At 47.6% G+C, this 27,230-nt stretch overlaps 1 protein-coding gene across 2 annotated transcripts in view; it reads left to right on the forward strand.

Annotated features, from left to right (window-relative positions):
• LOC143974694 (beta-1,4-galactosyltransferase 1-like) overlaps positions 1-27,230 on the forward strand; it is a 336,266-nt gene that overhangs the window by 176,104 nt on the left and 132,932 nt on the right. For both annotated transcript variants that reach the window (XM_077476323.1, XM_077476324.1), the window contains exons 4-5: positions 6,863-7,050; positions 25,071-25,193. In XM_077476323.1, the coding sequence (XP_077332449.1) occupies positions 6,863-7,050; positions 25,071-25,193 (311 nt within the window). The remainder of the gene's footprint in view (positions 1-6,862; positions 7,051-25,070; positions 25,194-27,230) is intronic.

The raw sequence follows: 27,230 nt of genomic DNA on the forward strand, positions 1-27,230 counted from the left end.
AAGGTGTTTAGTATGAGGCATGGTGAGTTTTTTGAAGTTGTCATTTTTTCCCAAAATTCTTGGGGAAAATTAAGAATTTATTTTTTTCACAAAATTGTCATAATGACAAGTTATTTCTCACACACAGCATATGCATACTTCCAATTACACCCCAAAATACATTCTGCTACTCCTCCTGAGTATGGCGATAGCACATGTGTGTGACTTTTACACAGCCTGGCCACACAGAGAGGTCCAACATGCAGGGAACACCATGAGGGGTTCTAGGTGCATAAATTACACCTCTAATTTCCTAACCACCTATTACATTTGTGAAGGCCCTGGAGCACAAGGACAGGGAATTACCCACAAAATTACCCCATTTTAGAAAGAAGACACCCCAACGTTTATTCTATGAGGCATAATGAGTCTTTTGAATGGTTAATTTTTTCCACAAGTCTTCGGAAAACGTGGAAAGAAAATGAAAACATTTTTTTTACACAAAGTGATCAGTTTATATGATATTTCTTTTTTTTTTTTAAAGTTATCTTTATTGACATTTCAAGATGTGAACAAAACACTACAGAGCCTATTGGGCATACCCAGGCTCGATCACTACAACTTACCAACTAAGAGAGAAACAAAAACAAAAACAAAAAAACAACAAAAAACAAAACCAAACAAAAGGGTAAGGTATTACATAAAAACATGCATACCTACCCAAACCACTGTACGCTCAACCACCTGTGTAGAATATTCATATCAACCTGCCGATTCTACATATCCCCTACAAGGCTTATTCGAAATACTTAGGAGATAAAGTGTACATTATAATTACATCGTTGCATGCACGCTCCCCCCCTCCCCCCTAACTATTGGTTGAGCAACCCAGAGGGTTTATGAGGCCATAGATGCCACTTGGACAATTGGGGTACTTAGTGGAACGATACTAATCGTCCATCGAGTCAGCATTAGTGGACAGTGAGTCCGTCCAGATATCCCATACTTTGTAGAATTTTTTGGCACAACCGCGGGACAGGTAGGTAGCCTTGTATAGTGGTAGAGCCGCATTCACTAACCTCTTCCAAAAATTTAAGTAGGGCGCAGATGATGCCTTCCATCTGAGTACTATCGACTTGCGGGCATAGTAAAGTAATAATCCTAGCAGGGTTCTGATTGCCCGGCCTGGAGCCAATGGTTCCACAAGTCCCAGCAGGCATACCTCTACAGACAGCGGTACTGGTACCGTGGTGATGGTCGTAATAGAGTTGGTCACCGCAGACCAAAAAATTGCGATCTGAGGACAGCTCCAAAATATGTGAATAAAATCTGCTGGGGACGAGTTGCATCTCCAGCAGGAGGCGGGAATAGATGGATAAATTTTGTGCAGACGCGCGGGCGTGTAATAAACCCTATGTACTATTTTAAATTGCACTAATTTATCTCTAGCTGATACTAGCTGTGAAAAAGGACATTCCCAGTTTTCCTCCCAATCCTCAGCGTCTAGTGAGGGGAAGTCGACCACCCACTTTGCCTGGAGGTTTTCTAGTCCCGTGTGTATGTTAGGAAGTATCGCTTTATATATGGTGGATAAGGGCTTTGGTAGAGCTTCGTCCCTGAGTAGAGTCTCCAGGGTTGATGTATAAAAAGCAACCTGAGCATTATCAAACTGGGTGTTAAATGCGTGCCTAAGCTGCAGGAATCTAAAGAAGTGTGAGTTGGGTAAATCATATTGTTGTTTCAACCGGTCAAATGACAGCAGTCGGCCTTCCAAACAGAGTTGATTTATATATTTAATGCCCTTGCATGCCCAAACACTAGGGTCAGGAATGGACCCAAATTCCGGCAATTGTGGGTTAAACCAGAGAGGGCTGTGTGGCGATATATGTCCAGCGGGCATGGGTCGCATTGATTTTGCCACCAACCACGCCCGTATGACCGCTCTCATTGACGTTGTAAGAGGGAGAGGAGCCCTGGTACCCCGGTAAAGTAGATTCCTTAGCGCCTCATATGATCCCAGATGTGCTGCTTCCAGAGCCACCGCTGCATTGGACTCATCAGAGACCAGCCAGTTGTGGGCGTGGGATAACAGAGCCGCCAAAAAATAGGAGTGGAGATCGGGACAAGCCAGGCCTCCCTCCCCCCAAGGTCTCTGCAGCACCGTCAGTCTGAACCTCGGCTGACCGGTTCCCCAGAGGAAAGATAATAAAATAGAGTTAATCAGGCAAAATACTTTTTTGGGGATCCAGACAGGGGCATGTCTGAGGACATAAAGAAAGGTAGGTAGGAGCTTCATCTTAAATAAATTAATCCTGCCGATTAGAGAGAGGGGCAAATTCGCCCACGCCTTTAATCTACTCCTCATCAACTGTATCAATGGCTCCATGTTAAGGGTATAATAGTCAGAGGTAGATGTGGAGATGTGAATGCCTAGATATTTAATTTTGTCTGCCCATATTAAGGGGAGGTTGGGGTCTGCTACGTCCTTTGCAGCCTTATCAATGGGTAAAATTTGGGATTTATCCCAGTTTACCTTGAGACCCGAGCAACCACTGAAGTTTGAAAGAATGGTCAGCGTCTCTTGAAGCGACTGGGCAGGGTCATTCAAGAAAAGGATGAGATCATCTGCATATAAAGCTACTTTTTCATGTATGGCTCCCACCCGTATGCCCCTAACCCCATCAGCCTGCCTAAGGGCTGAGGCAAGGGGTTCCATCACCAGGCAAAACAGAGCCGGCGATAGTGGACAACCCTGCCTCGTCCCTCTTTTAACCAAGAAAGGTGCGGACAAAGCACCATTGAGTTTTACTTGCGCTGTCGGGTCCTTATACAAAATATCAATCCACCTACGGAATTCTGCACCAAAACCCATAACCTCTAGAACTGAAGACATAAAAGGCCATGCTACCGAATCAAATGCCTTTTCAATGTCCAGTGAAACCACCACCCTCGTGGAGGACTCACTGGAAGGCAGCTGAAGATGTGTGAATACTCTACGTAAATTTATATCTGTTGACTTCCCCGGCATGAATCCTGTCTGGTCTATATTGATCAGGGATGGAAGAATCGCCCTCAACCTGGTCGCTAATATTTTTGTCAAGATTTTGAGATCATAGTTTAGCAGGGAGATCGGCCTATAGGAAGTACAGAGGGATTTGTCTTTGCCAGGCTTAGGAATGAGGACTATGTGTGCCTGGTACATAGAAGGGGGCAAGAACATCTGTTTTTTACTTTCAGAGAAGACCTTCAGCAGTTTCGGTGCAATTAATGAGGCATACATCCTGTACCACTCACCAGGAAGTCCATCCGGACCGGGTGTTTTGCCACTGGGAAACGAGCAAATTGCCGCCTCTATCTCCTCGGTGGTAAAATCTCTATCTAAGAATTCGAGATCCTCCTGCGAAAGAGTGGGCAGGCGCAGAGAGTGTAAAAACTCCCTACGCTGGTCCTCAGGCCAGCCAGGGACTGCGTCATATAGTTTTTCATAGAAGGATCTAAATTCACCCAAAATCAGCTCAGGAGAAGAGAGCGTCTGACCATCAGACCCACAGATCTCTGACACCACAGTCTGTGATCTAGAGTCCGCAACTAAATTTGCTAGGAGTTTGCCATTTTTATCCCCGGATTCAAAGATCCTCCCGGCCAGAGAGTTCAAATCCAGATGTGTGGCCGCGGCAAGATGCAGAGACAAAGCTCTCCTCGCCTCAGCTAGCTGACTGAAGTGATCTGGAGTCGGCAAGCCAGAGAAGGCCTCGGCCGCTCTAGCCTCCCCCTCCTCAAGTGCCTGAACCTGACAAGACATCTCAGAACGAACCGCTTTGATCGCAGAGATGTATTCTCCCCTGGTGTTAGACTTAAATGCGTCCCAGACTACCTGAGCTGATGTTGAGTCCTCATTAATCTCCCAGTATTGTTGTAGTTTAGGAGAAACTTCCTCCCCCACCCTCGAGTCCTGCAACCATTTAGGTGCCAAACGCCAGCAGTCTCTACTCCCGGCATCAGACAACCCCAAGGTGACCTCCAGAGGGGCATGGTCAGAGAGGCCCGCGGGTAAGTACGAGACCCCCCTCACCGCCACCAGGGCACATGTGTTACCGAAGATCAGGTCAATCCTGGAGCCCGACCTATGGGTGGCAGAGTGAAAGGAGTACGCCCTAGTGGTTTGGTGCTTCCATCGCCAGATCTCAGTGTAATTAAATGTTTGTGCCCATTGAAGTAAGTCTGGTGAAAACACCCTATTCGGATTGGATGTGTCCAGGGATGGATCCAGAATGGAATTAAAGTCTCCAGCTATATATAGTCTGGAGAATTGTAGTGCAGCTAAATGCTCAAACAACTTATAGAGGACTTGTGGATTGAAGGGGGGAGGAACATATACATTTACTAAAGCATAGACCACCGCTCTAATCTCCAGCAAGAGGATTATGAATCTACCCTCCTGATCAGTTTGAAGATGTAGGACCTTATAGGGAAGGGATTTGCTCAACAGGATGGCCACTCCCCTGGCATAACTGGAGTATGTCGCATGAAATGATTGCCGTACCCAGGGTCTACGTAGTGCCAGAATCTTATTCCCCAGGAGATGGGTCTCCTGTAGAAACAAGATATGAGGTCTGTGACTGTTCAAGTATTTAAACATTAACGCCCTCTTTACCTTGTCGTTAAGACCCCGTACATTCCATGTTAGTAATTTTAACTCCATAAAGGCAATAACAATTTATGAGACAGGATAATGATACCTGCTTGGGAGAGATCCACCCTTGTGGGGCCGGGGGAGAATACAAGGAGGAGAACACCTTTTACACCGGGCCTTGTAAGCACTGACAACACACATGACACATAAATAGCAGACAGTGGATATAGAGCGTACAAAAAAGAAAAAGAAAAAACCAAACAGCAAACTATAAACTCCCTACTGACCATGAAGTACTTATATGATATTTCTAACTCATAGCATGTATATAGCAAAAATGATACCCCAAAACACATTCTGCTACTCCTCCTGAGTATGGTGATACCACATGTGTGAGACTTTTGCACAGCCTGGCCACATACAGATGCCCAACATTGAAGTACTACCTTCAGGAGTTCTTGGAGCATAAATTTCATTCCTACCCATCACACTTTCGAAGGTCCTTGAGCATCGGAACAGTGGAATTACCCACAAAATTACCCCATTTTGGAAAGCAAACACCCCAATGTATATTCTGTGAGGCATGGGCTGCAGATGGGTACTTGGGTAAACAAACATGTCATACTTACCTACAGTTACTATGGGGGCTTTCGCGTGGGCTTGATCCTTAACCGTGCTTGGACCCACCCCTGCTCTCTCCCACACAGGATGTAATTGCCTCCATGGCATGGGAGGAGATAGAAAATGGAGAGAGCTGCTGCTCTTGGGGACATTGACGTGTCGAGGCTCTGGTAAGTATTTGGGGGTTTTCGGAGGGAGCTGCAATCAGAAGGTTTTCTACCTAAATGCAGAGAATGCATTAGGGTAAAAAACCTTTTGCCTTTAGAGCCACACAATAGCAGAATGACGGCCAGGAAGTGGTTCAGTTATCCTGACTAGGGGGGTCATATGATGTCCAGGAGGATAACAAGCCAGAGCATGCTCGTGGGGGGCGTGCAGTGTGGAGATCGTGGTGTTCTGTGCCAGTCTGACACACCGCAACTCCGATCTAGGTAAAGAGCCTACTTTTTTTAATTTATTTATTTATTTTTTTTTGGTTTAGCAAAAAATAAAAACCCCAGTGGTGATCAAATACCATCAAAAGAAAGCTCTATTTGTTTTGAACAAAATTATAAAAACGTTGTTTTAGTACAGTGTTGCATGACTGCGCAATTGTAATTTAAAAAGCACCAGCACTGAAAACTGAAAATTGGCTTGGACAGGAAGGAGGGAAGTGCCCTGTATTGAAGTGGTTAGGAAAATAAAATTACACCACAATTGTTGTTATTTTGTTTTTAAATACAAATTGCATATGTAAAGTAATTTTAGTATACCTGTACTTTCTTCCAGGTTAACTGAATGCATCACTTGTCAGTCACCTCAAGAAAATTAATAATGCTTATTTTTTTTAATGACTGTATTTTAATCAAGTAACTAGATGGGACGTTTACATGCTAGCAGGCCCACAGCCTTGAGGACCACCTCAAATATCTGCTATAACGGCTTCACAGATTTTCTTTTTAATATTGTGAAAAGTGGAATAAAATCTGTCAGTAGAGTGAATTTAAAGATTCCCTGCTGAAAACAGACTTATTAGTGCTCTAAACATGTGATATTTCATTGACGCTGGGTAAGGTGGTACCTAGATGGCTGTGCCTTGATCCTGGCAAAACTCTAATGCCCTGTACACATGACCAGTTTTACCATTGGAATAAACTCTGGTTTGGTTTTTCCGACGGAGTTCCGACAGAATTCCGCTGAAACTGTCTTGCGTACACTCCGATCGTCAAGAATGGGGTGACTTCCAACAAGTACGATGGGACTAAAAAAAGGAAGTTCAATAGCTTCTGTCTTGTACTTGCTTCAGAGCATGCGCTTTTGGTCCGTCGGAACAGCATACAGATGAGCGGTTTTCCCAATAGGAATTGGTTCCGTCGAAAATATTTAGAGCATGTTCTATTTCCAGATCCGTCAGAATTTTCGATGTAAAAAGTCTGATGGGGCTTACACACAATCGGAATATACGATGAACAGCTTCCGTCTGACTTTTTCTGTCCGACATTCCACTCGTGTGTACACGGCATAAGGATTATAAAATGTTATTTAAATGTTGGTGCAAAGGTTTGATATATGCAGATGCACATCAGTGGTACAGAAAATAAGAGCAGAGCATTGAGAATAATGTCCACTATATAATCTTTTGTTTTGCAGACAGAAATGTCAACTTTCAACAGAGCCAAGCTGATGAATGTTGGCTTTATAGAAGCTAGTAAAGATTATGACTATGACTGCTTTATCTTCAGTGATGTTGACATTATTCCTATGGATGAGAGGAATCTGTACCGATGCTCTCAAAACCCCAAACACATGGCTAATTCTTTGGACAAGCATAATTTCAGGTAATGGTTTTAAACCACAATTTCATGTATAAAAGTTTTTAGCAGAATGAGCAATTCGAAATCTGTGCAGGTCTTTATTAATATTTTAGACATAGCATCACAGAGAAAAAGTGCACATTCAAATTTAAAGGTATAGTTATGTGGCTATGTGAATCTAGCTCCATGGTGGCTCAAACATTAGAGTAATAGACTAAAGGGAATCACTTTGCTTGTAGTAATAGTGTAGAGGTAGGGAGTGCTTTCTACTTGAATGTGGTACTTCCATCATGAAGATATCTTCACACACACCAAACCTATAATGGACCTTATGTGTGGGATGCTGTAGCAACAACTGGATTTCCTCCAGGTTTAACAAAAATAACATGCAGTTAAACCAGCACTCCTTTATCCTTGATTACTGCATATTCAGCATGTCATAAATAAATGCAATATCCTTCAGGTAAAATTACACAAATCTGTACAATCTATAGCACCTTATATAGAAGTCCAACACCAATCAAAAATGCATCATACGCCCACCATGATATCAGTGACTTCAGATTCCCACCTAAAACCTTATGCAAAATATATACATGCATTCAAAATGAATAGTGCATTAACATTCCTGACAGTCCCTCATTGCCTTCCATCACAAGCAAAGGGGTGTTCTCACAAAAATGTAAGTTCTGCATGCAGGCTTCATTACGGTCTAGCTTACACTTGCAGTCAGGGGGTGGTTAAAAATAGGTGGTTGAGTTGTGCTTTCTCTTACCCACCTAAACCCAACACAGTGGTGGGAGGGGGTTTACGCATGCCACGGCAGTGATGCTTTGCAATAACAAGAATTATACTCATTGTTGCATTCATCGCCAATTGTGTCTTTTTGGCAAAACTGTGAAAATCAAAGATGCAAAACATTAAATAAGCAACTAATTCAAAAAAACCTGGAGGCTTGTAATAATGCCCAATCCACAGTGCACTGCAGTGTGTGCACTACTGTACATTGGTAAGATTTACAATAGAATTATCTAATGAAGTAATTTTTAAAATATTTTTAACCACTTGCCTACTGGGCACTTAAACCCCCCTCCTGCTCAGACCAATTTTCAGCTTTCATTGATCTTACAATTTGAATGACAATTGCTCAGTCATGTAATACTGAACCCAAATACATATTGTGTCCTTTTTTTAATACAAATAGAGGTTTCTTTTGGTGGTATTTGATCACCTTTTATTTTTTTATTTTTTGTGCTATACAGTAAATGAAAAAAGACCGAAAATTTTGAAAAAAAAATTTTTTTTCTTTGTTTCTGTGATAAAATTTTGCAAATTACTAATTTTTCTTCATACATTTTGGCCACAATTTATACGGCTACATATCTTTGGTAAAAATAACCCAAATTAGTGGATATTATTTGGTCTGTGTGAAAGTTAGAATGTCTACAAGCTGTGGTGCAAATCATAAAAAATTGATAACACCTAATGTACTGGTGGCCTATCTCATTTCTTGCAATCCAAACAAGCCAGGAAGTACAAATACCCCCCAATGACTCCTTTTATGAAAGTAGACATTCCAAGGTATTTAGTAAGATGCAATGGTGAGGTTTTTGATGTTGTAATTTTTTCCCACAATTCTATGCAAAATGAAGATTTTTTTCCCCCAAAAGATTGTCATTGTAATAGGTTATTTTCCTCACATGGCATGTGTATACCACAAACGAAACCCCAAAATACATTCTGCTACTCCTCCTAAGTATGGCGATACCACATGTGTGGGGCTTTTTTACAGCCTAGCCGCATAGAGAGGCCCAACATGCAGGGAGCACCATCACGAGCACCAGGACAATGGAAACGCCCACAAAATTACCCCATTTTGGAAAGCTAACACCCCAATGTATAATTTATGAGGCATAATGAGTGTTTTGAAATGTTCATTTTTTTCCAGAAGTTTTTGGAAAATGTGGGGAAAAAAATGAGACAACTTTGTGTAAAAAAAATGCTTTTTATTTATAAGATATTTCCAACACATAGCATACACATAGCAAAAACAATACTCCAAAATAAAATTCTGCTACTCCTCCTGAGTATGGCGGTATCACATGTGTGAGACTGTTACACAGCCTGGCCACATACAGAGGCCCAATATGCAAGGAACACAGTTAGGTGTTCTAGGGACACATAACATGCACATACCAAGAATTACACCCCAAAATACATTCTGCTGAGCAAAGGGTAAACAAAAGATTATCTGTGGTTTTAGTAGCGCCACAGGAGGATAGCACTGGTCCTGGCAGCAGGCAGGGACATGGTCAGCAAAAGTGAATGCAATTGTCCAGGCAACAGATAGAAATACTGTCCAAAGTCAGTACAGGCAGCGATACTGTCCATATACAGTCCAGGGTCAGTGCAGGCAGAGATTGTCAGCAGTGCCAAAATATTGGTCCTTGTAGTAGGCGGGAACATGGTCCATGTGGTGTGGTCAGTTCATGCGACAGGCAGAGCAGAAGTTCTATAGGCAGCAGGCAGAAGTAGGGCCTCGTTCAGGACAGAATGGGGACAGGGGTAGAGGCTTCTCCCACCTAAATCTCTTTGAAGTCTGAGTCTCCAGACCCTAATCTAGGAATAAGAAAACAAAAAAAAAATGTATTTCTTCATCCAGAAAAACAATTCTAGAGCCCCTCACATCTGTAAGACTCCTGTGTTATGAATCCCACTAGTCCAGTATCAGAGTACAAGATCATAACTATTGTATAACAGATGTATCTTAATGCTAACTACCCCTTATACTCCAACTTACCCCCTTTTGACCTTATTAACCACTTAAGCCCTGGACCATTTGGCTGACCAAAGACCAGGGGACTTTTTACAATTTGGCACTGCGCTGTTTTAACTGGTAATTGCGTGGTCATGCAATGTTGTACCCAAACTAAATTTGCCTCCTTTTGTTTACACAAATAGAGCTTTCTTTTTATGGTATTTGATTGCCTCTGAGATTTTTATTTTTTGCAATATAAACGGATACATTTTATGGAATTTCCGCAGCTTTTAGTTTATGACTGCCTATCTCATTTCTTGAGGTGCTAAAATGGCAGGGCAGTACAAACCACCCTCCCCCCAAATTACCCCATTTTGGAAAGACACCCTAAGGAAATTGCTAAGAGGCATGTTGAGCCCATTGAATATATATATATATTTTTTTGTCCCAAGTGATTGAATAATGACAAAAAAATATTTTTTTTTATACAAAAAGTTGTCACTAAATGATATATTGCTCACACATACCATGGGCATATGAGGAATTACACCCAAAAATACATTCTGCTGCTTTTCCCGAGTACTGGGATACCACATGTGTGGGACTTTTTGGGAGCCTAGCCGCGTACAGGGCCCGAAAATCAATCACCGCTTTGAGGATTTCTAAGGGCGTAAATTTTTGATTTCACTCCTCACTACCTATCAAAGTTTTGAAGGCCATAAATTGCCAAGATGGCACACCCCCCCCCCCCCCCCCAAATGACCCCATTTTGGAAAGTAGACACCCCAAGCTATTTGCTGAGAGGCATGGTGAGTATTTTACAGCTCTCATTTGTTTTTTAAAATGAAGAAAGTAATGAAACATTTTTATTTTCTTTTTTCAATTTTCAAAACTTTGTGACAAAAATCTAGATCTGCAAAAATACTCCCCATACCTCTCAGCAAATAGCTTGGGGTGTCTACATTCCAAAATGGCATCATTTAGGGGGATTTTGTGCCTTCTGAGCATTCCATGGCCTCCGAAACTGTGATAGGCAGTGAGGAGTGAAATAAAAAATGTACACCCTTATGCCGCGTACACACGTAGCCGACTATCCGGTGGACTTAGTCTGGCGGACTTCCCCCTGGACTGTCCGCCGGACTTTCCGAACGAACTACTTGCCCACACACGGCACTTTTTCAGCGGACTAATGCGGCGTACTAAGTCCGCCGGACTATCCGCCGTACTTTTGAAATGAACGGACTCGCCCACACACGTGGAGGAAAGTCCGCTCATTTTGAGTGCGTCTCCAGGTAGCCGGGGCCAGCGAAGGAGGCGTCGCTGGCCTCGTCACCTGGTATGGACTTAAAGGGGAACCTCTATGCCGGAAAATCGGCGTGGGGGTCCCCCGTAGGTCCATATCAGACCCTTATCCGAGCACGCTACCCGGAAAGGAAAGGGGGTGGGGACGAGCGAGCGCCCCCCCCCCCCCTACTGAGCCGTACCAGGCCATGTGCCCTCAACATGGGGGGTGCCTTGGGGAAGGGGAGGACCGTGCGGCCCCCCCATCCCAAAGCACCTTGTCCCCATGTTGATGAGGACAAGGGCCTCTTCCCGACAACCCTGGCCGTTGGTTGTCGGGGTCTGTGGGCGGGGGGCTTATCGGAATCCGGGAGCCCCCTTTAATAAGGGGGCCCCCGGATACCGGCCCCCCACCCTATGTGAATGAGTATGGGGTACAAGGTACCCCTACCCATTCACCTGTGAAAAAAAGTTAAAAAAAACAACACACAAGGGTTAATATAGTTTATTGCACAGCTCCAGGGGTCTTCTGTCCGTCTTCGGGGGTCTTCTTGCCGGACTCCTCCGCTATTTTCTGCTAGCTCTTTTACTAGCGGAGGTGCCCAGCTTTCTTTCGCTGCCACCCTCTTCTTCCGACTTCGGGGGTCTTGTCCCCCTCTTCAGGGGTCTTGTCCCCCTCTCCGGTTCTTCTTGCCGGGCCACCGCGCCTTCTTCTAGCTTTTACAGGTGGTAGCCCGGTCTTCTGTCGCCGTCTTCTGTTCTTCTCTTCTTCTTTTCTTCTCTTCAGATGTTGCCTCGTCGCTGCCTCCGCTCACAATGGCAGGTACGCGGCGCGCGGCGACTTATATAGGGACATCGCCGGATGATGTCCCCGCCCATTATGATGTCACAGTCCCAGAGGATGCTGGGACTGCGACATCATAATGACATCATAATGGGCGGGGACATCATCCGGTGATGTCCCTATATAAGTCGCTGCGTGCCGCGTCCCTGCCATTGTGAGCGGAGGCAGCGACGAGGCAACCTCTGAAGAGAAGAAGAGAAGAACAGAAGACGGCGACAGCGGCGACAGAAGACCGGGCCACCGCCTGTAAAAGAGCTAGAAGAAGGCGCGGTGGCCCGGCAAGAAGAACCGCAGAGGGGGACAAGACCCCCGAAGTCGGAAGAAGAGGGCGGCGGTGAAGAAGAAAGCCGGGCTCCTCCGCTAGTAAAAGAGCTAGCAGAAGATAGCGGAGGAGTCCAGCGAGAAGACCCCAGAAGACGGACAGAAGACCCCCGGAGCTGTGCAATAAACTATTTTAACCCTTGTGTGTTGTGTTTTTTTTTTACTTTTTTTTACAGGTGAATGGGTAGGGGTACATTGTACCCCATCCTCATTCACATAGGGTGGGGGCCGGTATCCGGGGGCCCCCTTATTAAAGGGGTTCCCGGATTTCAATAAGCCCCCTGCCCGCAGACCCCGACAACCAATGGCCAGGGTTGTCGGGAAGAGGCCCTTGTCCTCATCAACAAGGGGACAAGGTGCTTTGGGATGGGGGGGCCGCCTTCCCCAAGGCACCCCCCCATGTTGAGGGCACGCGGCCTGGTACGGCTCAGGAGGGGAGGGCGCTCGCTCGTCCCCACCCCCTTTCCTGGCCAGCCGGGTAGCGTGCTCGGATAAGGGTCTGATATGGACCTAGGGGGGACCCCCACGCCGATTTTTTTTTTTTTGGCGTAGGGATTCCCCTTTAAGTCCTTACCGGAGAAAAGTCCGCTCATTTTGAGCGCGTCTCCAGGTAGCCGGGGCCAGCGAAGGAGGCGTCGCTGGCCCCGGCTACCTGGAGACGCGCTCAAAATGAGCAGACTTTTCTCCGGGCGAGAAAAGTCTGTTCATTTCAAAAGTACGGCGTACTGGCACACACATGGCCGGATTGTCCGCCGAAATGCAAGTCCGGCGGACAGATTGGAGTGCAAAAATACTTTCTAAGTCCGCTGGACTTTTGGGTAAAAAAAAGTCCGCCGGAGCCTACACACGGGGGGATCCGCCGGACTTTTCCACCAGATTGTTTGATCGTGTTTACGAGGCATTAGAGAGCCTGAAGGCGTGCTTGGTTTTTGGGATCCCGTACGTGGCTAGGCTCCCAAAAAGTCTCACACATGTGGTATCGCCGTACTCAGGAGAAGCACAGAATGTATTTTGGGGTGTAATTTCACATATGCCCATGGCATGTTTGAGCAACATATCATTTAGTGACAACTTTGTGCAACTTCCCACCACTTGTGTCAAAATATAAAATATTACATGGATTCGACATGCCTCTCAGCAAATAGCTTGGGGTGTCTACTTTTCAAAATGGGGTCATTTGGGGGGGGTTTGAATTGTCCTGGCATTTTATGCACAACATTTAGAAGCTTATGTCACACATCACCCACTCTTCTAACCACTTGAAAACAAAGCCCTTTTTGACACTTTTTGTTTACACGAGAAAAAAATTTTTTGCAAGTAAATTACTTTGAACCCCCAAATATTATATATTTTCTTAAAGAAAAGGCCCTACAGATTAAAGTGGTGGGTGTTTTTTTTTTTTCACACAGTATTTGCGCAGCAATTTTTCATGCATTTTTTGGGGAAAAAACACACTTTCTTTTTTTACATCAGGGGACACAGCGCCATAGTAATAACTATGCGGGTTATATCGGACTATCAGGTGCTGGACACTGGCACGCCCCTAAAAGCGTGAACTTCCCCCATATAACCCCTCCCATTACTGAGAGTCCTCAGTTTTTTCGCCAGTGTCTAAGGTGTTGGGCACGTGTAAGGATGTGTGTACTGAGCTCCACGGGCAGTAATCCTTTGATGAGAGCCAGTCATCCTGACCGGATCCGTTCTGATGTCTCCGTAATGGACTAAATGAACGGTACCTAGGCCTTGTCATCTGAAGACACAAGGTTTTGCTTGCGAATGCTTTTAAGCTGGGCCCTGGGATCCAGTACTTTTTGGTAGTAAGGCCAATAAATGTTTACTGGCAGGGTCTTCTCGCAGGTCCAGGATTGCAGGATTTCCTGAGTGTACCCCTGTTCCTAAAGGTTTCCTTTCAAGGTCTCGACACCTACCATGAAGGGCGAAGATTGGGCTTTTTATCTCTGATAAAGCCCTGCGGGGAAAAAGGTAGGGGAGATTTTCTGCAAGGAATCTCTCCTTCCATGTATTTATGTTGTCATGTCATGTCTATGTGTCACCACTGGAGGCTGTATTGAGCACTCACCATTCTGATGCTGGAAACAGCAGAAGCTTTCACTTTCCTCTCCTTTCAAGCCAGCTCAGGCCCTCAGGTATGAAGGGGGGTTCTGATCACCTCCTGTGCCCCAGAGTGGCGTTTTTTGTTTCTTTGGATGCCAGCCCGCTTACTCTTTTTCTTAAAAAAGAAACAAAGATGAAGTAAAAAAAGTTTGTTTTTTTAGGCAATTCGCGGCCGTTTTACCCCCCCGCCGCCGGCCGCCATGTTGCCAGCACTCATACACTTCCCTAGTGGGAAGGGGGGCGTTTTTCATGTGGGGCGTGGCTAAACAGCGTCAAAAGCTGGCCACACGTGGAGGAAGTATTTTAAGCTATACAGGAAAAGCTGAAGTCTGGCAGGGGAGGGACAGAGCAAAGTGGTTGCTGGTCAGGTTTGGTGACACAGGCATCTCTCTTTTGTTGACAACCTTGTACTGTATAGCTAGGATTAGGGATGAGCTTCGTGTTCGAGTCGAACATACGTTCGACTCGAACATCGGGTGTTCGCCCGTTCGGCGAATTCCGAACGTTATGGGCCGTTCGCGCCAAATTCGTGTGGCGCTCACGGCCCACAATGCACTGCGTCATCGCAGTGCATTGCTGGCTCATGATTGGCCAAGCATGCACTGTGACCCCGCATGCTTGGCCAATCACAGCGCCAGCAGCGAGGAGAGCCATGATTGGCCACAGGCAGGATGCCTGTGGCCAATCATAGCTCAGGCTGTGTAGTACACGCCCCACACTATATAAGGCCGCCAGCGCGGCGGCCTTGTGTAGTGTGTTGGCGTCTGAAGCAGTTAGTGGGTGTTCTGTGTACCTTCAACACAGTACACACCGATCGTTATCGGCCGATATTCGATCTTGCTCTTCTGTAGTGGTTGTTGTCTGCTTGCCCTGACCGCAGTATACACCGCTATATTCACCTCACCTATATAGCTAGTGATCTATCTTTTATAATAGAGCTTGCAGTCAGTAGTGTTAGGAGCTTGTGCGTGCTGTCTGCGTGCTCTGTACCCAGTACACACCGCTATATCCACCTACATAGCTCTTCTCTATTTGAGCCCACTTGCCATCTGCAGGAGTTATTGGAAGTTGTGTGTGCCTCCAGCACAGCACAGTATACATCTGTATATACCCCTTTATCTCTGGTGTTCTATAATAAAGGCATCTGCAGGAGTTAGTGGGTTTTTTGTGCCTCCAGCACAATATACCCCTGTATCTACCCTTTATTGCTGTTCTCTAATAGAGCCACCTGCAGGGCTTAGTGGGTGTTGTGTGACTCAATTACAGTATACCCCTTTATCTCTGGTATTCTATAATAAAGGCATCTGCAGGAGTTAGTGGGTGTTGTGTGCCTCCAGCCCAATATACACCTGTATCTACCGTTTATTGCTGTTCTCTAATAGAGCCATCTGCAGGGCTTAGTGGGTGTTGTGTGACTCCATTACAGTATACCCCTTTATCTCTGGTGTTCTATAATAAAGGCATCTGCAGGAGTTAGTGGGTGTTGTGTGCCTCCAGCACAATATACACTACCCAACTGCTGTTTTACCCAACTCTCTTCAGACCATTACCATGTCTGGAAGGCCAGCAAGGAGAGGCAGACAGGTGCGAGCCGATAAAAGAGGGCAAGCAGGCTCTGTGTCTAGAGACAACAGTGCTGGTCGTGGACGCGGTGCATTGTCATCAGCACGTGGCCATGGGACATGCTTGTCCTTCTTTTCGGCAGCTGGACATGTTGAACCGCAACATGCCAACGACTTGGTAGAGTGGATGACCAAGCCCTCTTCATCCTCCTCATCCTCTCTCACCCAGTCTCAGGGTACTAGCAAAGCAGCTGTCGGCTACTCTCCCTCCTCTGTCGGCTACTCTCCCTCCTCTGTCGGCTACTCTCCCTCCCTCTGTTGGCTACTCTCCCCCCCCTCTGTCAGCTACTCTCCCCCCTCTGTCGGCTACTCTCCCCCCCCCTCTGTCGGCTACTCTCCCCCCCCTCTGTCGGCTACTCTCCCCCCCCCTCTGTCGGCTACTCTCCCCCCCCCTCTGTCGGCTACTCTCCCCCCCTCTGTCGGCTACTCTCCCCCCCCCCCTCTGTCAGCTACTCTCCCCCCCCCTCTGTCGGCTACTCTCCTCCCCCCTCTGTCGGCTACTCTCTCCCCCCTCTGTCGGCTACTCTCTCCCCCTCTGTCGGCTACTCTCTCCCCCTCTGTCGGCTACTCTCTCCCCCTCTGTCGGCTACTCCCCCCTCTGTCAGCTACCCCCCGTCAGGTACTCTCTCCCCTCTGTCAGCTACCCCCCCTCTGTCAGCTTCCATCCCATCCCCTGTCAGTTACCCCACTCTCTCAGCTCCCCTCCCCAACCAGCTACCCCCCTCTGTCAGCTACTCCCCCCTCTGTCAGCTACTCCCCCCTCCAGCTACTCCCCTCCTCTGTCAGCTACTTCCCTCCTCTGTCGGCTACTCTCCCCCCCTCTGTCGGCTACTCTCCCCCCCCTCTGTCGGCTACTCTCCCCCCCCTCTGTCGGCTACTCTCCCCCCCCCTGTCGGCTACTCTCCCCCCTCTGTCGGCTACTCTCCCCCCCTCTGTCGGCTACTCTCCCCCCCTCTGTCGGCTACTCTCCCCCCCCTCTGTCGGCTACTCTCCCCCCCTCTGTCGGCTACTCCCCCCCCCCCTCTGTCGGCTACTCCCCTCCCCTCTGTCGGCTACTCTCCCCCCCCTCTGTCGGCTACTCTCCCCCCCCTCTGTCGGCTACTCTCCCCCCCCTCTGTCGGCTACTCTTCCCCCCCTCTGTCGGCTACTCCCCCCCCCTCTGTCGGCTACTCTCCCCCCCCCCTCTGTCGGCTACTCTCCCCCCCCCCTCTGTCGGCTACTCTCTCCCCCTCTGTCGGCTACTCTCTCCCCCTCTGTTGGCTACTCCCCCCCTTCTGTCAGCTACTCTCCCCCCCCTTCTGTCAGCTACTCTCCCCCCTTCTGTCAGCTACTCTCCCCCCTGTCAGCTACTCTCCCCCCTCTGTCAGCTACTCTCCCCCCTCTGTCAGCTGCCCTCCCCTGTCAGCTGCCCTCCGCAGTCAGCTTCCCCCTCTGTCAGCTACTCTTTCCCCCCCCTCTGTCAGCTACTCTTTCCCCCCCTCTGTCAGCTACTCTTTCCCCCCCTCTGTCAGCTACTCTTTCCCCCCCTCTGTCAGCTACTCTTTCCCCCCCCTCTGTCAGCTACTCTTTCCCCCCCCTCTGTCAGCTACTCTTTCCCCCCCCTCTGTCAGCTACTCTTCCCCCCCCCCCCCGTCAGCTACTCTTTCCCCCCTCTGTCAGCTACTCTCTCCCCCCTCTGTCAGCTGCTCCCCTCTCCTCTCTGTCAGCTACTCTCCCCCCCCTGTCAGCTACTCCCCCCCATAAGCTACTCCCCTCTGTCAGCTTCCATCCCTTGTCAGTTCCCCCCTCCCCCTTGTCAGCTCCCCCCCTGTCAGTTACCCCCCTCTGTCAGCTACTCCCCTCTCTGTCATCTATTCCCCCTCTTTGTCAGCTACCCACATCTTTTTACCATTTTCTCTCTCACCCCTCCTCCCTTTTAGCCCCCTTTTCTCTCCCACCCCTCTTCTCTCTCTCTCTCTCTCACCCCACACCCCCAATACTCCCCCTCTCTCTTTCTCACCCCCCGATCTCTTCTTCCTCCTCTCCCCTTACCTCCTCCTCTCACCCTTTCTCACCTCCCTCTCCCACCTCTTCTCCCCCTCAGGGGGCGAGGTCCCAATGATTCCTAACAGCGGCCCTGTGAGTGAGTGCACAAGTTTGGATGTATTTTGATTCCTGTGTCCTGCCGAAGCACTGGGCACAGCGATGCAGCATCTGCCTCTACTTTGCCTACTCTCCAAGCCCCCCCACACAATGGAACGAAAGAAGGAAAATAGCACTACAGTAGAGCAGCTTTGCTCTGCTCCCACACTTCCTGGCTCAAAACAGCTCTCGGTAAGGCAGTCTAATGTGGGTATTTAGGGGCAGGGGGCACTTATGGGGGGGAGGTTTCCCTGATATAATAGAGGTCTCTAATTGGGGTGCTAAGAGGGGTCTAAGGGGGGGGTGATATATGGGGACCTAATGGGGGGTCCTCTATGGGGGACCCCTACATTTTGAAGGGGGTAACGCTGACCCGTATTTTATGAAGGGGGGTGACAATGACCCCTGTGTTATAGGAGGTAACACTGTCCAATAAAGCATGACGCATTCTTGCTCTCCTTAGTGCACCCAAAGGTGTCCCAGGTCTTTACAATGTACATTTACAATGTATATTACAAAATAATTTGCCATGCACCGCTAAAGTGTTCGGGTTTGGCTTGATGAAAAGGTGGCAACCCTATAGCTATATAGGTGGATAATGGTGTATACTGCACTCAGGGCACACAAACACCCAGAAACTCCTGCAGATGGCTGATAGCTCAATTACAGAAGAGTAAGAACGCTAAATAGGTGGATAATGGACGGTGTATACTGCGTTGAAGGTACACAGAGAACACCCACTAACTCCTGCAGACGCTAACACACTACACAAGGCCGCCGCGCTGGCAGCCTTATATAGTGTGGGGTGTATACTACACAGGTGGCCAATCATGGCTCTCCTCGCTGCCGGCGCTGTGATTGGCCAAGCATGCAGGGTCACAGTGCATGCTTGGCCAATCATGAGCCAGCAATGCACTGCATTCGTTATTCGCCGAACGTGCGAACAGCCGATGTTTGAGTCGAACATACGTTCGACTCGAACACCAAACCCATCCCTAAGCAGGACCCATACCACCAACAGGTCCTGAACTCTTCCTTCCGAAATATCTTCCTTCACCCGCAAAGACCAACACAACACCCGCCACAGCACCACACCTTACCCTTGGGCGCCCCTGCACACCCTCATTGCTCTCTGAACATCATCCTGCAACCTGAAAACTCACATATCGATCCTTCATTAAGGTGCACTCCATCCCCTCTTAAATATCTCCATATCTCTACCTCCAGCCCCAGATGCCTTATCCCCAATCCCCCATTCTGTACCACAAGCTTCCTGTCTGGAGAAACCCAATTGTCGCCCGTTTGTCCTCACATCTGCCTTTTTTGCCCCCCAGCACACATAGGAATGGCCTAAAATCCATACTAGGCATTGCTCTGTAGCTGAAATAGAAGAAAACAAACACACCACCATGACCTTAACACACCCAACTTAAGCAGAAACAACTCACATTTCCCCCCAGCCCCTTTCTGCTCTTACCCACCGGTAGCTGAGGGCAAATGTACAGCCTAAACTTGCATGACTCCCAACGCCCAATGCGCTTCACTGATTCATCATGCATCCCATACTGGCTGCTTCAGTCACTGCCCCTATTCTGAAGGAATGAGAAGAAAATTCATTTTCTTCTAGGCCTAACAACCGCAAGCATTTCCTAAAAATTGTAACAACCTGAAACTTCAACAAGGGAAACCCCTCTGTATGCAGTAAAAAAGACCCTGCATCCACCGACCGCACCTCTAAGAAACCCTGCTCTGCCTTTACTGGACACAGTGCCGAGCCCGGCAAGGAGAAGACTTGTACCGTCTTGCCTTTTCCCCCTTGGTCTGTCTTCGATCTACGCAACAGCAACGATACCCCCTCTTCCCTGCATATCACATCTTGACACCAAATCCCCCTTGCACCTTTTTAGAAGGGCTAACCAACTCACTAATCCTAAAGGCCCCAAAGAAAGCCAACAAGAAAGCCACCCTGAACAACAAAACCTCATAGGCCAAAGAACACACCCCCACTAATGCATCACTATCCCCCTAAGGATATCAAACAACACTGGTCTCCTGGCATCCCGATGACCAACTATATCCCTTCAGAGTCTGGCGCACCCAGAAATCCTTAGTAAAATTCAGCAACCCTTGCCACTTCCTCCCATCATCTTACTCATAGCGGACCCCAACACCATATCCTCCATGTGCCTGGAGATAAAATATAAAACCAGCAACCTCACCTCCAGGCCAACAGGATCTTCACCTGCCCCGTGAACGAAAGCCAGCCACTCCTTCCATACCTTGTTATACGCAGCCCACGGAGCCTTGCTCACTGACCTTTTCATCCATCCGGCGACTTGTCCAATGCAATCCTCCCCAACCAGTACCCCTCGGGACAAGGTACCCCCTGTTGCCCCACTGCCGGCGCCAACTCTCGGAACCTGTCCCACTGAAAGCGAGATAATGCATCAGCTATGACATTCTCAATTCCCAGAAGATGCACCGCATAAACACATTTAATTGTAGGCAGCGCAACACCAAGTGTTGCAGTAGCAGTACAACCGGGGGGGGGGGATGGGTGATGCAGGTTCTCTATTAATCCCCTGCAGCACCCCTAGGTTATCGCCCTGAAAACGCTCCCCACAGTCCAACTGCCAGCCCCACCAGAAATAATTCCAGCAGTACCAGATTTTTGGCAAACCCCACATCAATCCATGACTGCGGCCACGGACCTGCGCTCCACCGGCCCTGAAAAAAAGCCCCAAAACCTGATGCGCCGGTGGCATCTGTGAACAGCTCTAAATCAAAATTGCTCACCAGGCCGGCCATCAACGCCCCCCATCCATAATGTCGAACCCAGCCCACCACTGCCTCAAACGAGGTGTAACTCACTGTACATTCCTCTGGGTTAATGGTATCATTGACCGACCCCCCTGTGTGAAATGAAAGGTGGTGAATGGGCCTAAATTTATTGGGTTCCTTCTTCAGTACTACCCCCAGTGGGGACACCACCAAATCGGTAAACGGCGCGGATGGGAAGGGGCCCCCCATGCAACTCAATGCCACTTCCTTATGCAGTTTCTCTGAAACTACATCCGAATGTTGCATGGTCGATCTCAAATTGCGAGACAAAGGTGGAACCACGTTGAACGCACATGGTATCCTGAACCCCTCAGTAAAGCCCTTTTCTAACAATCAGGCCGCTTTCCTATCTGGATGCCTACTGAGGAACGGCCGCATTCTTTCCACCATCACCGGCGTCCTCCCTCTTGTGCACAGCTTCTCCAAAACAACCTTTTCCATGCTTGAAACTCTGGACAGAGGGCCCCCCCCCCACATCCTAAACACTCATGCTTGTAACGACATGGTCCCCCAAACCTGCAGGATCCCTCATTATACTGCCAACATGCCCTCTTTTTCTGACTGGCCAATTGACCGGGGGAAGAAGGTCCACAGGCCCCCCCCCCCCCCCTGAAAAAATTTACTTGGGGCACTCGCTGAGGTCATGAGATGCATCCACAGTCTGATATCCTTGTGGTGCCATCTCAATGACGGACGCATCTCCCTCTGCTGGAACTGCTCGTCATATCGCAGCCATGCTGTGCCCTCATATACTCTATATGCTTCACCCACTGAATCCAGGTAACAAAAGAGCGCTGAACAATGTTCAGTGTTCTTTTCTCCAATAGGACTGGCCATGATAGTGACCACCAGCAGCCAATTGGCAAACGTCAGTGGGATAAGCCTATACCTCCTCTTCTCCTTGTCCTCTTTTTTTGGAATCGTCTGGCTTCACCCTATCCAAATTAAATTTTACAAACGGCAGTAGTAAAAAAAATTTCCACATGCTCATCCTTCCATATTTTTTCCCGAACTTCCAGCTTCAGGTGCACAACCAGAGGACCCTCAAAATAAACATACACCTCACATTTTGTGGAATCTGCCAAACAGATGACGTCTTGTTTGTTCACGGCCTCTCCCTCCTCCGTGGCTTTTGTAGTTGTCTGTTGCTTGGGCACCGTGTTCCCAACCATCACGGGCACCGCTGCCGCTATTGGGGAATTCATCTCCACCCAGGCACCGGGGACCCATGCTACCGCCGGACCGGCAATGACTCTGTCATCCTTTTCAAACCTACTAACCAGTTCCTTGATGCCAGCCACCACTGCAGTACCGTGACCAGTGCCTACAACCAGTGCGGAATCACTAGAACACTTCAGCCCCACCGCTACCCCAGTCTGCATCTCCTCCCTACCCACAGGGCCCATATCAACACTACTACTCGCCTGCCCCACTGAAAGTAAAGTTAAATTGGACTTACCGGGCTGCACAGGGGTGAACCCACCAGCGAACCGCCCCATCTCCCTTGCTGATGTTCATCTCAGGGGAACCTCCTCCTCCAACCCTGTCAGTTTGCCCTCCGACCTCTAAACTCCTCCCCTCCAACCAATAGCCCTCCAGGTGACACGGCTCTGGGTGTCGAGGGTCCAGCAGCCATCCGATCACTCCTCCTTGCTGCATACCCACCCACTGATTTCTGCGTCGATTTCCGTGGGCCAGTGTGGGTAACCTAACCTGTCTCTCTGACTCCAATCTCTGAGGGTTTGTAAGAGAACCAGTTGCTCCCATACATTGCGCGCAAGGGGCTGCATGAATGCACGGGCGTGCACCCATGGCACAAATTGGCGGCAGAAGGCCTATTTAAAGGAGTGCTCTGACCCCACATGGTTGCTGACTGATCTTCAGCTGTTCCTGTTACCCTGCACCCGCTATTTTTCTGCCTGATACCTCCTGATGAACCCGGCTTGCTCTGACCCTGCTTCTGGATCCTGTTCTGGCTCTGACTTCCGGCTCCTAACACTGGCTATTCTTGTGACCTTGCCTCTGCCTGCTGACCTGTACCATGTTGCCCGCCTGCTGCCGAACCTGGCTTCCTCCAAGACCCTGCTTTCGCTGCTGCTCGTCCTGCCGGTGCCTGCTACTTTGATCCAGTGACCTTCTGCGATCTTCTGCTGTAAGCCTATCAAGGAACTAACCACACCGCACGTTCCAGTGCCACTGTTCCTGAGGAGTTCCCCTTTAAGCCCAGCTGATACTGGGTACCAGACAATCCATCCAGCCCTGACAGCTCACCTGCCTGTCCAAGTTCGCTTCCTCTGTTGCAAAGCTCCGGGTCCACAGTTGCAGGCACTCGTGTTCCTTCTGGCCCTCGGTTCCCTCTGTACCAATCCCAGTGGGGCCTGGGCAGAAGATACAAGAGGCCGACCTCGTCAATTCAGTCTCCTCCAAGGTACATGACAGGGTCCCTGGCCATGGGAGTAACAGGCCCAGCCACCGCAGCATCAGATCTCGCCCGCTGAGGCCCCGTCCTTGCAGACGTCATGCCAAGGGTGGGGCCTGCGTTCTCCTGCTCTCGCCACCTCCCGTGCCTAGCTGCCACCACTGAGCCGCCAGACCGGCTGTACGTTGGGCCCCACCAGAGTGAGGAGTTACTGTCTTGTCTTCCCCTTGCTCAGGTAGCTGCATTCTTAGCAGGAGGGCCCGAAGGAGCCCGCGATGGACTCCCTGCTTGCTGCTGAGTCCTGGGGGTGAAGTCGGGCGAGAAGCGCTCCGGAGGCCAGGACCTCCGAACTTGTGTCAACTCCCTCCCCCCGGTACCTGGTGTCTCTGCCGTCCACCCCAACACGGTCCCCAGAGTCTCCTCCAGCCACCCTGAGCCCTGGGACGCTGCTTCCGCCCGCAACCGTGTCAAAAGCTGCTCCATGTCTGCCATGCTGTTGCTCCCTGAACTTTTCCTCAGGGTTTGGTGCCAGGGAGGAGGGGCCTGCTTCCTATATTAACTTCTGTCCCCCTCCCACTCAGCCCTGGCCAATCCTAGAGCCCTTACTATCCTATACCCTGTTAACTAATGTCATGTCAGCCCTTCATGTCTTTCATTCATTTTGCTCTGAGCTTTTCTGTCCAAGAGGCAGGCAAAAAGCATGGTCAAACATTTTCCTATGATAACTTGGCATATTGCATCTATCAAGTAGCTCTGCTTAAATGATTCCCTCATGCACATTCATTCTAGCAAATCAACAATACAAGTAAACTCTATTACGGGGATAAAAACGTTAAAAACTGGGGACCATGTGAGCGGTGTATAAGCATGTCTATAAAAAAGAGTTTTAATACAAGACAGAAACCTAGTGTACATTTTTTTTCTTTTTTGCATGCTGTTTACCTTGGCACATTCACAATTCATTACTTGGCAACATGGTCATTTTACCTTTTGTTTCTTAAAATGTTGGCTTGCACCTTTTCTGTACACCTTATAGAAACAGAAAGCACAAAGATAACACACAGCAAACTAGGGCCACGCCGACGCCACACATATTGAACACCAGTGTACAATTAGCTGGATAAGTCCAGGAATGGCGATCATTATGGGTGTGAACATTTGCACACGCATGTGGGCCTTCAATCCAAGCATATCCTAAGGATTTAGTTTTGGTCTTGCTCATTTTTATATGGTAAGTAGTCACTAGTCCCACTGTGTTGATCTTGTACCAACCAGCAAAACTAGGACTTATAGGTGTTTTCAGAGGTATTATAGTATAGCAGTATTTAAAAAATCACATTAGATTTACCCATGACTCTGTAAAGAATGCTGTGAAACATGTATTGACAGTAGTATTTTAGGACATTTTCAAATAAACTAGTAGAGAGAAAATATGTTGCTTCCGTTGCTGACATCCCTGTAAGCATACTAGATAACTGATTGACTATGACAAAGGTTTTGATCACTTTCTAACACTGAACAGGCATTCACATTAGAAAGCCAGAGTAAATTTGCATTTCCTCTCTTCATAGCAGTTCCAGCTACATTCCTCTAAGATAATGAAGTCATTGGATTAGCATGACATCCAGGATACTAGCATTTTCAGAAGGTAGTTGAGATTGCTGTACATATTTTGTTTGTTTAAAAATTTCTCCTATTATAGTTGTTTCTGTATTTTTACAGACTAATTTATGAAACTACATTTGGAGGAATAGTGGCCTTCACCAAAGAACAGTTCCTCAAAGTCAATGGATTCTCAAATCGTTTCTGGGGATGGGGAGGAGAAGATGATGAATTATACAACAGGTTTGTTTTAAACAGCTATTTTATAATTAAAGAAGATGTAAACCTAACATTTCATATGCCTTATATGTGCCTGCTGTACCACGTACTTGTATGAGAAAGTATCCTGTTCTCTTTGTATTGCTTCTTTTGTGTGAAATCCCTGGTGTTCCTGCCAGTCCCTCTGCTTTCCTATTAAAACTGACCACACTAAGCAGGAAATCGCAACATGGTCAGTTCTCTAGCTATGCTGGGAACTCAGCCTGCTATCCGTCAAAGGTTCAGACTTGTCCTGACATGCCTCCCTGTACACAGAGCCTTTCACTGGGAAGTTCAGTGTACTGTTGCTTCTCCTCTCCCAGCTCTTATGCAGCTGAGAACAGAGGGAGCATGATCACTTATACAAATGTTTTGCCTTTCATTTTTATTTAAACTGAATGGGTTGTTTTACAAGCTGGTCCTTTACAATCACTTTAATTAACCTCCAAATCAGCTTTGTTTGCCCTGTTGCAGTCTATGTATTGTAAAGTATGAAAGACAGTCTCTCATAATGATTGAAGCTGGTGGGTGATAAAAATATATTGTCTTTCACTGTTATTAAATGAACAAACCAGTGTGTAGGTAGGTTCAGCATGATGTGACGGCAGTAAACTCTCAGTTGCAGAGTCCGGTTGCAGAAAACAAAACTTAGAAGTTCAGTAATTCACTGCAAGTCTGGCGGGAAGACAACCCGACCAAGTGCACTTACAGGATGTGCAGCGATGAGTAGTAGCAGTAGGTCTCAGGTGTGACAACAGCATCTGTCTCGAGGGCAGAATATGGCCTGGCCGATCCATACCCAAGTAGGGAGGCTTCCAGGAAGGATGGCATGTCCCTGCACTTTTCCTAGCGGTCTGGAACCTCTCCTTGATGTTAAGCATTAGGGATGGGTCTGATGTTCAAATAGCGAGCAAATTCAAGTACCGCGGAATACACCATAATGCACTGCGAGGTCATAGTGCATTAACGTCTGATGATTGCCCAAAGCCTGCGTCTGACCTGCATGCTTTGGCCAATCACAGTGGGCTGTGAGAGCTATGATTGGCAAAAGGCAGGGTGCCTTTAGCCAATCAAGGCTCAGGGGGCCACACACTATATAAGGCTGCTTACATGGCAGCCGTATATAGTTATGATTGAGAGAAAGTTAGCTAGAGGCAGGTTAGTTAGTGGCATGCAGGCAGTTTAGTATATATATATATATATATATATATATATATATATATATATATACATACACCCACATACACAGTGTGGTCAGTGTAGTGTAGACTATATATACAGCGTGTATTAAAAAAATATATATATATACTGTGTGTGTGTGTGTGTGTGTGTGTGTGTGTATATATATATATATATATATATATATAAATAGTGTAGTGTGTGCGCTCTGCATTCAGTGTAAACTATATATAATGTAGGCAGTCCAGTGTGTGTATATGTGCATACACATATATGATGCTTTGGGGGATCCTCCCAAAGCACCTTGTCCCTATATTGATTGGGACAAGAGTCTCTTGGCTGTGACAGCTGTTATATAGGCAAGGGTAGGGCCACCCGGTGATGTATCTGAGTGGCCCTACCCTTCTGACATCATGTCACATCAGAGGGGGAGGGGTCAATTGGTTATGTCCGAATTAAAGCACCCCTGTTCCCATGTGCTCGCATGCAGAAGCGAACGCATATGTAAGCCCCGCCCACATATGAAAACGGTGTTCAAACCACACATGTTAGGTATTGCCGTGAACGTTAGAGCGAGAGCAATAATTCTAGCCCTAGACCTCCTCTGTAACTCAAAACATGTAACCAGTAAAAAAAAATTAAAGCGTCACCTATGGGGATTTTTAAGTAGCGACGTTTGGTGCCATTCCACGAGCGTGTGCAATTTTGAAGAGTGACATGTTGGGTATCTATTTACTCAGCATAACTTCATCTTTCACTTTATGCAAAAATTGGGCTAACTTTACTTTTTTTTTTTTTTAAGCACAAAACTGTTTTTTTCCCCAAAAAAATGCGTTCGAAAAA

The sequence above is a fragment of the Lithobates pipiens genome, unplaced genomic scaffold, assembly GCF_037356315.1.
Source record: "Lithobates pipiens isolate NorthernLeopardFrog02 unplaced genomic scaffold, aLitPip1_a1.2 Scaffold_13, whole genome shotgun sequence".
Taxonomy (NCBI): Eukaryota; Metazoa; Chordata; class Amphibia; order Anura; family Ranidae; genus Lithobates; species Lithobates pipiens.